The sequence below is a fragment of the Anser cygnoides genome, chromosome 5 (assembly GCF_040182565.1).
Source record: "Anser cygnoides isolate HZ-2024a breed goose chromosome 5, Taihu_goose_T2T_genome, whole genome shotgun sequence".
Taxonomy (NCBI): Eukaryota; Metazoa; Chordata; class Aves; order Anseriformes; family Anatidae; genus Anser; species Anser cygnoides.
Window position 1 is genome coordinate 34,333,323 of NC_089877.1, and position 12,672 is coordinate 34,345,994.

At 49.6% G+C, this 12,672-nt stretch overlaps 1 protein-coding gene across 3 annotated transcripts in view; it reads left to right on the forward strand.

Annotated features, from left to right (window-relative positions):
* Positions 1–11,990, forward strand: part of CREB3L1 (cAMP responsive element binding protein 3 like 1) — a 45,133-nt gene extending 33,143 nt beyond the window's left edge. For 2 of the 3 annotated variants that reach the window (XM_048065189.2, XM_048065188.2), the window contains exons 8-12: positions 2,022–2,090; positions 4,443–4,542; positions 8,505–8,625; positions 9,051–9,297; positions 9,714–11,990. In XM_048065189.2, coding sequence (XP_047921146.1) covers positions 2,022–2,090; positions 4,443–4,542; positions 8,505–8,625; positions 9,051–9,297; positions 9,714–9,750 — 574 coding nt within the window. In that variant the 3' untranslated portion in view covers positions 9,751–11,990. The remainder of the gene's footprint in view (positions 1–2,021; positions 2,091–4,442; positions 4,543–8,504; positions 8,626–9,050; positions 9,298–9,713) is intronic. The other variant, XM_048065190.2, reaches the window with a different exon arrangement.
* The last annotated feature ends 682 nt before the right edge of the window (positions 11,991–12,672 follow it).

Genomic DNA, 12,672 nt, shown 5'->3' on the forward strand with positions numbered 1-12,672 from the left:
AGGGTGGGTGCAGAAGCTCCACTCAGCAGTGACATCGTGGCTTAGGTTGGTTCTTAGAACCTCTTCTTACCAAGATGATGAATTTTAAAATGCCAGAAGAGCAGCAGGAATTTCTGCTGTCTCCGTATGAGACTCGGTATCTGCCCGTAGCGGGGGGTTACTTATTTGACAGTGGGAGGCAATCAGCAGTCACCGGACTTGCAGTGGACTGTAAAAAAAAAAAAAAAGAAAAAAAAGAAAAACTTATTTTCAACTCAGAAAACTACTGACTTGCTCAAAAAGCACAATTCCTTGCAAGGCTGGCTGCACAGAAGTTTGGTTTGGGATCCTGCCCCTACTCCCCTCCCTCCTAGAAATCCTCTTCCAGGATGAAGAATGCTCTAGAAACCTAGTGTTTCCAACTGCTTAGTTTGGCTGGTCCCCTACAGAACATGGGCCATTTTGGCTGCCAGCAAGGTGGGATTTGGGGTAAGAGTTATGTTCCTCACTAGAAGTTGCTCCTAATTTGCCTGTCCCATAAGGAGTAAGCCCTTGGAGGGCAGTGACTACAGCTTTTCCCCTTCTCCCCATGAGGTGGAGACACAAGCATCTGACAGCAAGAAAAACACTGCACTGTTGGTATTACTATCTTCCCTTCACTTTCCCTGCATGAGCTTTGTTTTGCTCCTTGCAACCCTCAGGTCCTGCAGGTATGACAAGCATAAGCCTAAGGTGACATCACATGACAGTGACATATGTCACCGAGGGTTGAAAATAACTCCTGAGGGCCTGATCCTGTGATCCTCTCCATACTGGCAGCCCCAGTGGACGTTCCCAGGGAAAGAAGAATGCAGGGATCCAGCTGTAAACTCACATTTCTGTTTAAATACCATCTCGTTCCCTGTTATTAACACCACCTGAGATCAGCAAAATGGAAAAAAAGTCCTCCAAACCCAACCTTAATTAACTCTTCCCCCGATGCTATTTGTTTATCTTGCCTAAGTGCGCAGAAATGCTGAACGAAAACAGATGACTCAAGGCACCTTCAAGTTCTCACGCCCTTCCACCAGCAGCACCTCGGTGTGTGTCCAGACATCAGAAGGCATCACCTCTAGCTGGTGCCCCACAGTGCCACCCCGATCCTTCACGCCGGGGCTGGGGAGGTGGCCGGCCTTGTCCAGTGGCAGGTCCGGGGCTTTCCGTGCTGGGGCCTCATCCCCAGACGTGGCTGCGGTGCCTGTGCGCGCTCAGTGCTCTGTAACGCTAGCGCATTGCTGTGACAGATGGCTTTCAAACAATGCCAGGTTTAAATGCAAACCAAAAGGAGCATTCAGTGAATTATTTTTTTTTTTTTTGAATGCAACAAGTCGGTCATCTTGGCTTTCTGCAACGTCCGTACTTGGGCCCTTCAGCATTCGGTTTGACACCTTTGCTGTGAGCCCAGTTTTTACACGGAACGCCTGGCTTGGAGGTGGTGCTGGAAACCCTCAGCACGACCAGGCTGTGTCCCTGGGCCTGGAGATAACTTGTCCCGAGCACAGCACAACCACTTTCCTCCCGGGAGCGGTGGGAGGCAGCCTGCAGGTTCTCTGCTGCCCTCAAGTGCCTGCAGTCAGAGCTGGCCCAGCGTTTGCTCAGAGCTGCCCGCTTGCCCTGTGCAGGGCGCCCAGCCAGGCCAGGTCCTCGCTCTGGGTGGGAGAGGTGTGAATTTGTACCCCCCGGTTCCTTTGCGGTTCCTCCAGCCCCAGAGGGGGTTGGAGGGGATGGAAACACCTGCATACCCCCGTGTCCTGGGTGCAGGGGGTGCTGCCGGCTCTCAGGAAAGCCTGGGCCGTTGCACTTCGCTGTCCACCCGCACTCGCATCCCCTTTTCCCCGGGGTCTGGTGGCAGCCAGGCAAGCCAGGAACATCCGGCTCCAAGACCACATCTGCAGGCAATGGATGAGGCCACTGAGCCTCCCCACTGCCAGAGAGGCAAGGCCAACGTCTGCTTCATCTGACCGGCCCGTGTAACTAACCGGCCGCGGGTTTTATTCCCACAGGGTTGAAACATACACGACAGAAAACAATGAACTCTGGAAAAAAGTGGAGACCTTAGAAAACGCAAACAGGTAAGAGGGGCTAAACCTGACCTCCATGTGTGAGGTGTGCAATGGAAGGGAGGCCAGGGGAGCGCTGGGGCAGGAGGGAGAGGAGAGAAAGGCAGCACCCCAGCTCCTGGCGGGGCGGGCGCCGCGCGGCGAGGCGCTGGTTTTCAGCCCGTGGCAGCAGCGAGGCAGCTGGGTTTGGTTAGCGAGCTGGAATGTTTGTGTTGGGACGGCCAGGCCGCGCCGCAGCGAGGGGAGGGAGGCAGGGAGGGAGTTTTCTCCCATCTCTTCCTCCTTCTCCCTGCAGCCCTTCTGGCTCACGCTGCCCTCCCCGTAGCCCTCTAGGCCTCTGGCTGTCTCCAGGGCAGCAGCTCCACGGGAGACCCCGTGCAACAGCCTCTCAAGTCCGCTGTTTCTGCTCTTCTGGGCATCAGGCAGCTGTTTCAGGTTTCTCTTGAGAAACAGCTGAACAGAGTTGGTGCGTACAGGGAAAGCCCCTTCCCTTGGTACAGGCATGGATTCCAGCTCCCTCCACATCCAGGGCAACTCCCTGTGCAAGTGGTGCCAGTGGGAACTGTGCAGTCCAGTCCCCCAGCCCTTGCCATGCCTCATCCTCTGACAAAGCAAGGCTGGAGGCTCTCCCTGCAAGCCTGGAGATTTTCCTTCCCATCTGCTGCTGCTGCCTGCCTGAAAGGAGCAAGCTGCTCCCACAGCCCCGGAGCAGGCTCCTGGCTTCCTCAGCCAAGACCAGAGTCTTGGGTGAGCATTTGTGCCCCAAGATGCAGAGCCGGCCAACAGAGCACGAGGGGAATTTGCTTCCTCGGAAGCAGATAAGGAAGATTCGTGCTGCTGCGGTGGGGATGCACAGCAGGAGCTGGAGGAGAGCCCAGCCCCGCTTCCTCTTACTGGGCGCAGTAGGTGTGAGCAAGGGCAGGGGCTGCTGCAGGGCTGGTGAGAGGGAAGCTCATTTCTATAGCCCCATTTGCTGCCTCTACAGCTTGCAAAGATCTGAAGCACTCCTCAAGGCTCTGCCAAACTCCTTTACTCCCATCCGTGACACAAGGGCTGTGTCCCCAGCTTCCAGGCTAGCCACTGCTGCTGGGGCTGAGGGCTGCCATTGGCCCAGCCAGAGTGCCCTATCTGCCCGATACTGCTGCCTGGCCACTCATGCCCATGGGGCACAGCCCACCGCCTGGCCTCTCTGGGACCACGGGCAGCCCCGCTGCTGAAAAAGCATGAGCCCCACCCTGCAAAATCAGGAGATTGACCTAAAAGCCAGGGAATTTTTATTTTATTTTTATTTTTCGAAATACACACTGTTCTTTCTAATTGGGTTTGGTTTTCTAGCACAGCCAGGAGGACACTCTGTGCTTCTCTCCACATGTACAAGGAGCAGAAGAGGATTTGAAAAGAGATAAAGCTGGGATTCTCCTGCAACCTCCTGGCTCTATGACCTGGCATTTTATAAAAGCTCAAACATATTTGTGTAAAACAGCCAGTGATCCCAGGGGAGAATGTTCAGTAGTCCGTAGAATTCCGTAGACCGGAATTTGGTGCCCTTGGGAACTGCATGCTCTGTGGTTAGTCTCCCTTGTCCCACATTTCTTCACCAGCCAGTGAAGGGTTTGGTGGCTCTTTGTACCACACCTACCACTGTTCTGTGTTTGTATGTGCCGATGCCTGTGTTCAGTTAAACGGGGCAGAGAGACCTCAGCACGTGTTCCCACCAGAGCAGCCAGAGAGTGAATTAATCGCTGAACTCAACATTTGGCTTTGCCCACATCCCTCTGCAGAGTTTGCCAAGACTGAAGAAGCTGGAGGGGATCAGAATTGTTTTTTATTTCTCTCCACCATATGGTTTGGGGCATGGGTCGAGCTGCAGAGCATGCATCTCTGAGGGAAGTGGAAGCAGGCAGGCCTGTGCTCAAGGTCTGACTTGACTATAACATTCAGCCTCCATCCCAGAGGGTGATTTTCATGGTAGCCTAGCTCTACAAGGCTTTGAGAGATGGCTGGCTGCACTTGAATGTGACATTCATAACTGTGGGTAGTTGTACTGAAGGTTGTGGTGGATCTGCTGGTGAGAAGACTGAGGGAGGGTGCTGCAGCGAGTTACCTCAGCATAATGCACATCGGGGCATTTCTCCCACAAGTTCCTGCACACCTCGTGTCTCAAATTCACCCTTTTTTGTTTGTTTTCTGCTTCCCTAGCCTGTTTGGTGGGAGAAGTTAGGCAAAATATAGCAACAGGCAGAGATTTGCTTTTACAAAAAAGGAAAATCAGGGTAAATTACAAAAGGGGTAGTGGAAATCTTGCATCACTCACTGTCCGCTACTTCTTTATCAAATTCTGATTTGGGTTGTTTCCTATTCCAGGACTCTGCTCCAGCAGTTACAGAAGCTGCAGGCTCTGGTAGCTGGGAAAGTCTCCAGACCTTACAAAATGGCTTCCACACAGACCGGGACCTGCCTAATGGTATGAGCATCGTTTCCATCATTTGTTACTGGCCATGCTATCCCAGACAGCTTTGTCAATTGCCTGTCCCTCCTCTCTTCCCCACTGTCCATCTCTGTTGCCAGTTACGCCTACTCTCTACTTTTGTGTTAAGAGTCACTAGAACTAGGCCTGTGTCGTACACACATCAGTAGTGTCAGCTGTTTATGCAACAGCATGAGAATAATTCCTGTGCTTTCACTATCTTGTTCTTTGGACAAAACAGCACTTTGTTTACTTTTCATTAGCTATTGGATATTCAGCAAAAAAAAGTCTTCAATGAGCTTCCATCTTAATGGGTAGATTTTTCTTTGCTGAGTTGGTAATGCTTAATGTTTAACTCAGAAGGGTGGACGAACTGAGTATTCCTCCCAGTGGGCATTACCTTGTGTTTATCAGCAAGAAATGACATCTGCTCTTGCTGTGCCTGTACATCAGGCATTGTTAAATCCAGCTGGAATTCTCCTCATTTGCTCTTTGACTAACCAAAATGATTCGAGGTCATCTGTTGTTTTTGGTAATCCCTGTTTGCCTCTCATTTCTCGTAGTGGGGGATAATAGTTAAGCAATCTTGGCTTCACTGTGGAGTTTTAGCGCATGCCACTGTGTGGCCATAAGTAGAGTCAACTGCTTATTCTTCATCTTTTTTTTCGTCGGGGGAAATTTTCTGATCCATGATAAAAATACAGCCTCCAAACCTGTGATGTCTTTGCAGGATTGTCATAGTAGGTGCTTGTGACAAATATGTCAGTTATCTATTTATCTAGTTACTGCTTCTGTACTGCTAAGAGTCATGAAATACAGACAGATGGTGAGGTGCTTGCCCCACTTTCTCATCACATTCAGTGTCCTGAGGGGTTGTTTTTTTTTTCTCTTGGTTCAATCAGTTTCTCTGGTTCCAGAGCCCCTGCTTTGTAATTCCCAGCACTTTCTCCTTTCAAAATCTGCTCAGACTTTTGCTACTCTTTGCTGCCCCCATGTCAGATCAGATTTTAAAGACAGACTGTCTTTTCTGTTGGCTGCTCTGTTGCTTCATTCCCGAGTTTTTTCCACGTTTTTGGGTGTGACCCCACTGGGCCCAGTGACTCATTGCTCCTTAATGCAGCAGCTCATCAGAGCACCCCTGGCTCTGGCAATTCTTCATCACCACTACCTGGAGTGAGCAAGTCCAGGAGAGGTGCCTCCCAGGCGTCCCCTGTGCTATATAAGCTGATAAAATACCTAATTTAGCTTCCTAGCAATGTCTTATCTCTCCTTGCTGCTCTCTTCATTCCACGGCATCCCAGCCCACACACCAACTCACTCAGGCTTCTGAGCTTTGAAGCATTTCAAGAATTTGTAATTTGCTTTTCTATCTTTGGCCAGTTCCTCTGATAGGCCTCCTAGTTCCCATTTTCCATTTAGTCTCCAAATAGAGAACTCCTTATCATGACAGATATGTAGAATAATCATGCCTTGCAGCATGGGAGTGGAGCAGAAGACCCTCTTCTTCTCGCGCTGTGTCATTCCTGCTGGATATTTTTCTAGCCAGTTCTTGAAGGCCTCCAGTGGTAAGCAGTCCTCAGCCTCCCCACGCAAATGTTTCCAGGGCTTTGTTATCTTTCCCAGATAAAGCTTTCTTGATATCTCATCTGAATCTTCCTTGTAATAGCTTAAGCCTATTACAACTTCTTCTGCCCACTGTAAGCAAGATCAGTTTACCCTCCCTTTGTGCAACTGCATTTTACATATTTGAAAACTATTGTTTTCAGGTAACACCCTTCAGTCTGCTATGCTAAATCACCAGTTTCTTCAGTCTTCCTTTGTAGGCTGTTATCCTCAGAGCTCTCTTCCAGCCAGGCTTTCTCCAATTGCCCCACATCTTGTTGGAAGTAGAGGGCCCAAAGCTGGACACAGAGTGACACTGACTTGTGCTCACCTTGTGCTCCATGTTCACTCCCAGATCTTCTGTAGAACAGCTGCCTGGCCACTTACGTGGTGCCATGTCTCCTCTGCTAATCAGTCCTGCCACCTTGCTGATCTTAGCATTTGTCTGTATGGATCTGCCCACTGTTCTCTTGGAGCATTCTCCCCATGGTCAAGATCATTCTGAATTTGAATCCTGACCAAAATCCAGTCTGCTTGTGGTCTCTCCCATCTGTAGATTTGATACAGTCCATCATCCAAGTCAAGCTTTAAAATGGTGTATCTTGCCAGAGCCACAACAGATCTCTTTGCTACTCCATCTGCTACATCCTCCCAGTTTGAGAATGAACCATCTGATACCTACATTCTGAAAACATCTTTTTTTGACGAATTTTGCATCCATCTTTCTAACTGGTTTTGCAGTATTTCCCTCTAGCCTAGTTTCCCTCACTTTTTAAGAGGTCAAAATGGTGAGGGTGTTCAAAATCAGGGAGGTGAATGGCACTCAGACTCAAACTAAGAGCTACTGTTAGAAATGTTTTAGAACTTGAACCAGATCTGAATCAGAAAGCCAATATCAGAGTTAAACTGAAACAAAACAGAGTAAAACAATGTTGTTTTGCAAAGCCCCACATGAAAGCCTTGTTAAAGCAAGATGTTAAGTATACTGCTCTTTCCTTGCCCATAAAGCCTGTTTTGTTTTCAAACTGAAAAAGAGGCTTCAGAGGGCCAGCTCCATTTCTGAATGCTGTGTTCTTGGCTGTGATAATTCCAAGCAACATCTATTCATAGTTTATTTTTTCCTTTTTTTGTTTTTGTTTTTGTGGAATAAGGAGTCTAAATACCTTGTGCACCCAATATGATGTGCTCAGCAGCCATGCTGTCCACAGGTAGTTTTCTTACTTCAAAACTAGTTATGGATTGTCTGGAAAGCTAAACTCACCATTTACGTAGTATAGTATCCCCGTGCATCTCCCGGAATACACAGGTAGTCAGTATTATCTTGAAGTACCAGCTTCTGTATGTTACTTAGGCATGGCTATTCCAAAATAGTTGCCCATTCTGAAAAGCAGTCAAGAAATTGCTGTCTGTCCCCACAGATGTCCCCACGGGTGACACTTAGCTTTGAACGTAGGTAGTAGAAGTCATCAACAGATGCATTTCCTCTTCAGACTTTCTCAGGCTGAACCCTAGGCTGGAGGCAGAAGTTAATATACCACCCACAACATGTGGGTATTCAGGTAATAAAGATTTGGCTCTTTATCATTTCCCATGTGTCCCCTCTTGCTTTGTACTATTTAGCTCCCTAAACTTTGCAGAGTCCCTTACGATCAGCACTGGCATCTCACTCTGAAGCTTTACCATTATGGCAGAATTTACAGACAGGTGCAGACCTACCAGAGGGAGATTTCCAGGGAGCTTTCATCTTTTCTCCTTTTATCCTTGTCCAGTAGCTCTGATTGGTCTGCCCAGCAGCCGGAAGGCACAGACACATCCCAGAATATGTGCAGGCTAAGCATAAATTTAACCCCTTCCTTGGACTCTCCATCCTGTCAGATGGGCTGCTGCAGTTCTGCTGCCACTTCTGTCCTAGCGTGGAGGGTAGTTTCACTTTGCTATGTGCTGTGGTATCTTACAAATTTCTCCCAGTGAGCATGTTTTCTTGCAGCCCACCACAGCTCCTGCTGTGCCAATGGTCGGGTCCCCTCTGGTAAAGGCAAACTTCATCTCTTCTGTTGAGCCTTCTTCCTTCCCAAATTGTTCCCTAGCTGTGCGCATCTCTCATCAACTGGATAGGCGAGTTCTCACCCATTGAACCATAAATACTTCAGAAAAAGTAACACAAGGCAGCTTCTGACTTCCCTTTCTTAGATCTCCAGCAGAGATTAGCAGAGCAAGCCCTTTCCCTGTCTGGGGGACCTCAGTGACCCTGTTGTAAGCCTGAACACATGTTGGCTCTCAGCCTCGTGTCTGCGTGCTGGGAGGGGTGTTTCCTGGTGGCTAGTGGCACTGACTGCATGCTGATATCTCCTCGCTAGGTGCTGGCGCTCTGCTTCGTTCTGATCCTCGGATCCGTGATGCCCTGCCTCCCGGAGTTCTCCTCAGCATCACAGACAGTGAAAGCAACACCAGCGCCAGACATTTACACAACTAGTAAGAGTGAGTCTAATGTGGTACCTCCCTTTAATCCTGTCAAACCATTTTCAACTCTTCTCCCAACACACCTGGTTCAGCGGTGGCATCCTCCCTTCAGTGCCTGCCCCATATGCTCTTGCACGAGGGGATTCCTGGCCTGTCAGTGGTACGAGCCCTGATAACAGCATCTTGCTTGGGCCTGTTTTCATTCTCTGCTAGCCATTGTCCTAAAACATGACAAATAATAAAGGCTATGGAGAAATGAGGGAAAAGCCCCAGGGCAGACCGATTGCCCTCTGGAGAGGCGGTGTGTCCAAGGGAGCATTTGCCCCCAGGGTATCTTGCAGAGCAGGCCTCCTGTGTGAGCATGTGCTGAACCACCACCACGACCCACACCCTTTGCAAAACACCTCGTCCTCACTATTAACCAGTTCTCTCCTTGTTTCCAGTTCAGTCACGGAGCCTCCTGTTCTATGACGAAGGTGCTGGCTCCTTAGAAGAGAGCTATAGCTCCTTCCTAACCATGGACCATCCTGAGGGGTGGGAGGCCGAAAAAGGGCAGTCTGACGAGCCAAGGCCTCATCTGGCCAGGACACATGAGACAGCCAAATATCTGAGCAAAACCCGTCTGGAGAGTCCTGAGCAGAACCAAACTGACCCAACTCTCACTCACCTCAAAGAGCAATTCCATGAGAGGTAAGCAGGTGGGGGCCCCACTCCCAGCCCCAAACCACAGCATGGCATGCGGGAGGGACCAGCAGGCACGTCGTCTTCACTGCAGACTGAGGGTAGCCAAGCTCCCTGGGACAGGCAACTAGCTAAGGAGCAACAGCTGGAGGAGGCCAGTGCTGGAAGAGAGCATAGGACCAAGACTGTTTTTTAGAGCAAAATCTGGGACTCTGTAAAGCGGTGTCCCACTGGCCTAAAGCTGAGGATGGGTGACTCAGGTGGTCCCAGGTTTCCTGGATGTTCTGTGTCCCAGGGAAGAGCTCCGTCCTGGTCATAGCAAAACAGCTGGGCAGAGAGGTGAATTTGCCTAGGAAGCTGCAATGAACCTTGACTGATGTCTTGTTTTTTGGTTTTTTTTTTTTTTTGTTTGTTTTTTTCCTCAGGGAGACAAGCTCCAGTGAGACAACTGAATACTTGTAGCAGCTGCTGGACCTCAAGGCCTCATCTGTCTGATTGCAGGATTCCCTCCTCACCGAGCAACTGAGGGGACTTGGCAGGAGAGGACACTGCATTCAGACACTCCTAAACCGGCCTTGGGTTCAGCTCCTCCCCTTCCCCATGGCCCCCTTTGGTACTGATCTGTCTCTCCGAGGGGACTCGCAGGACTGCCAGAACCAGCAATAAATGTCTGGCAAAGTCCTGAGACGCCCTCTCCTCCCGGCCTTTTCTTCTGCTTGAATGAGCACTACCCTATGGGTGTGGGCTCACCTTGGAGTGGAGGGAGGTCAGGGGGAGGCTCCCAAACTATTCAGCTCACTCCCCAAAGCCTCCAAGGGGGCTGTCCCCAGGCATGTACCCCTTGGCTACATCAGATGCACCTGAAGGAGAGAGAGAGAGAGAGTGCTGGATTTTCTGCCCTGCCTGAGGGACTTAGGAGTGGGTGATGCTGGGGCTAGAGAGATGACTCTGGAGAGTTTGAGCTCATTCCTTCCCCTCCATCTGTTAGTATACTTCTGCCTCTGTTGAGAGAAAAACTAGTTCTTCCTTGCTCTAGTTTTCTCTTGATGGATGTGCCTACATAACTTCCACGCCAACTATCTGCAAAGATCTGCACACAAACGGAGTGGGGGAGCCAGATCCCAGACTGAGATAAACCACCATGAAAATTTACTGGCAGCTTCTGGGCAGCCAGAGCTCTGAAACAGAGAACAATTTTCCCCCACAGCCCACTTCTCCCCACCCTCGGCACCCTTGCTTTGGCAGGGGTGGTATTTCCCTTTTTGTTCCCAGCTTGGGCCCCGCAGTGCAGTGCTAACCAGGTCAGTGGCTTTCCCACTTCCCGTTCTGCACACCCCCTTGCTTTGAGGGCAGGTGCCAGAAATTCAGTCCCATAACCTGCTCCTTATCACAGCTCTCCATCCCCACTCCTGCTTCATGCCAAATGGGGTCTTCCTAGGAACCATCGACAAGAGCTCTGGAGGGCTGTCAGAGAGCCATCATTCCCCTCACATCCTCTGTGTGCCCAGCAGTGTTGTGAAAGCCACTGAGGACGTGCTGGCATCTCTGGTGACGGGTACTTCTGTCAGCAAAGAGGTGGCATGTTGAAATTGGCCAGGGTAACCAAAGACTGTTTTAGACCTCCTCCTTCTCAGTGCTGGCACCAAAGGTACCAACCTCTTGCCATACCACCCTTCGGGCCAGACTCGCCAGGTTTGGTGCTGAAATGACCTCATCTCAAGGCTGTTCTGTTCTCTTTAGCACCCAGACATCCACTTCTGACCCTTCTTCCTCCCTTTCTCTGCTGAAAGGCTCAAGTGTCTCCCCACTCCGTTCGCTCAGCTGCTCTTTGCTGGAAGGACAATGTGGGACTTGAGTGCCTGAGATTTGGGACGCAGCAGATTGCCCCGTGTTTGTACACGGGAGTCCCTGTGTGCTCCGCCAGGTCTCACAGCAGACACCCCCTTGGCTTGTTTCTCTTCAAGCACCCTGGACTCGCTCCGCATTGCCCCAGCCTCCCCACCAGCCTCTCCCCTGGAGAGGAAGGATGGGACGGCTCTTACTCAAGGACTGGAAGAAGTGAGGGAAGGGCCCTCACATCCCTCTCTCTCCTCTCTTTTGAAAACTGCTTTTGCCCCCCCGAAGCCGTTTAGGACAAATTTGGACACAGCTAGCTGCCACCACACATGCTTGGCCAATGGGAGGGACGAGAAAAAGCCTTCAGCGCAGCTCCTCTCCTCTCAAGGTTCACACAGGACCCGCTGGTCACCACATCCCACTGCGTTCCCCGTCCTCTGCCCCAGTGCAAAGAACCACTGCCGGGTCCAAGCATGCCCTCCTCCACCCCAACACATCCACGTGCACGTCCCCGTGCCTCCCACTCACACCGTTGTACAGAGACCAAGAGCAGAACTCGTTTGTACATAATGAACCTTATTTTGTATTATTGCCGATCCCTTAAGATATTGTATTTTGGAGACTCTCAGATCCTATTTTCAGTATTGTATTTTATTAAGAATTAGTGCGGGCTTGGCATCTATGGACTTCCTTCTTGTTAGCAGCTCACTTTCCCCTTATACTCCAGTAGCTGCCTCTTCCCTCCAGTTTTTTTTTTGTTTTGTTTTGTTTTGCTTTTCAAGCCACCTTTTCCTCTCCTCCTATCACTTGCTCTGCATTCGCTTAGAGAAGCAAAATAAAAATAAAATAAAAAGATGCAGCATCAATCCTGGGTTGTCGGATCCTTTCATTCAAGCATGGTTGTCACAGCAGCCCACGCGCACAGCTTCTCACCTCGTGCTCCCCGACTGTCCCGCTCGCTGGCTGCATGCAGAACTGGTTCAGCTCTGGGACCTCGTACTCAGCGTTTGGGCTAGAAGCAAACTTGCATGTTTTATTTCCTGCAGCACCACGAGGTCTTCTGCAGTTCTGGGCATATCAGAACTGTTATGGCTCAGTTTCTTCTCCCTCTCCAAAATATTGCTAACGTTGAAGAGCATGGAAGTAAGTTCATGGGGTGCAGTGAGCTCTTCTGATGAAGGGTCTGTGCAGGGTCTGTACAACAAAAGGCATTGCTCGTAGCCCCGTGGCTCTGGTTCTATCCCAACTGAAAAAAAGGAAAAAGAAAAAAAGAAAAAAGAAAAAGAAAAAGAAAAAGAAAAAGAAAAAGGAAAAGGAAAAGGAAAAGGAAAAGGAAAAGGAAAAGGAAAAGGAAAAGGAAAAGAAAAGAAAAGGAGAAGGAAAAGGAAAAGGAAAAAGAAAAAGGAAGAGGAAAAGGAAAAGGAAAAAGAAAAAGAAAAAAAGAAAAAGAAAAAAGAAAAAAAAGGAAAAAAAAAGAAAAAGAAAAAGAAAAAGAAAAAGAAAAAGAAAAAGAAAAAGAAAAAGAAAAAGAAAAAGAAAAAGAAAAAG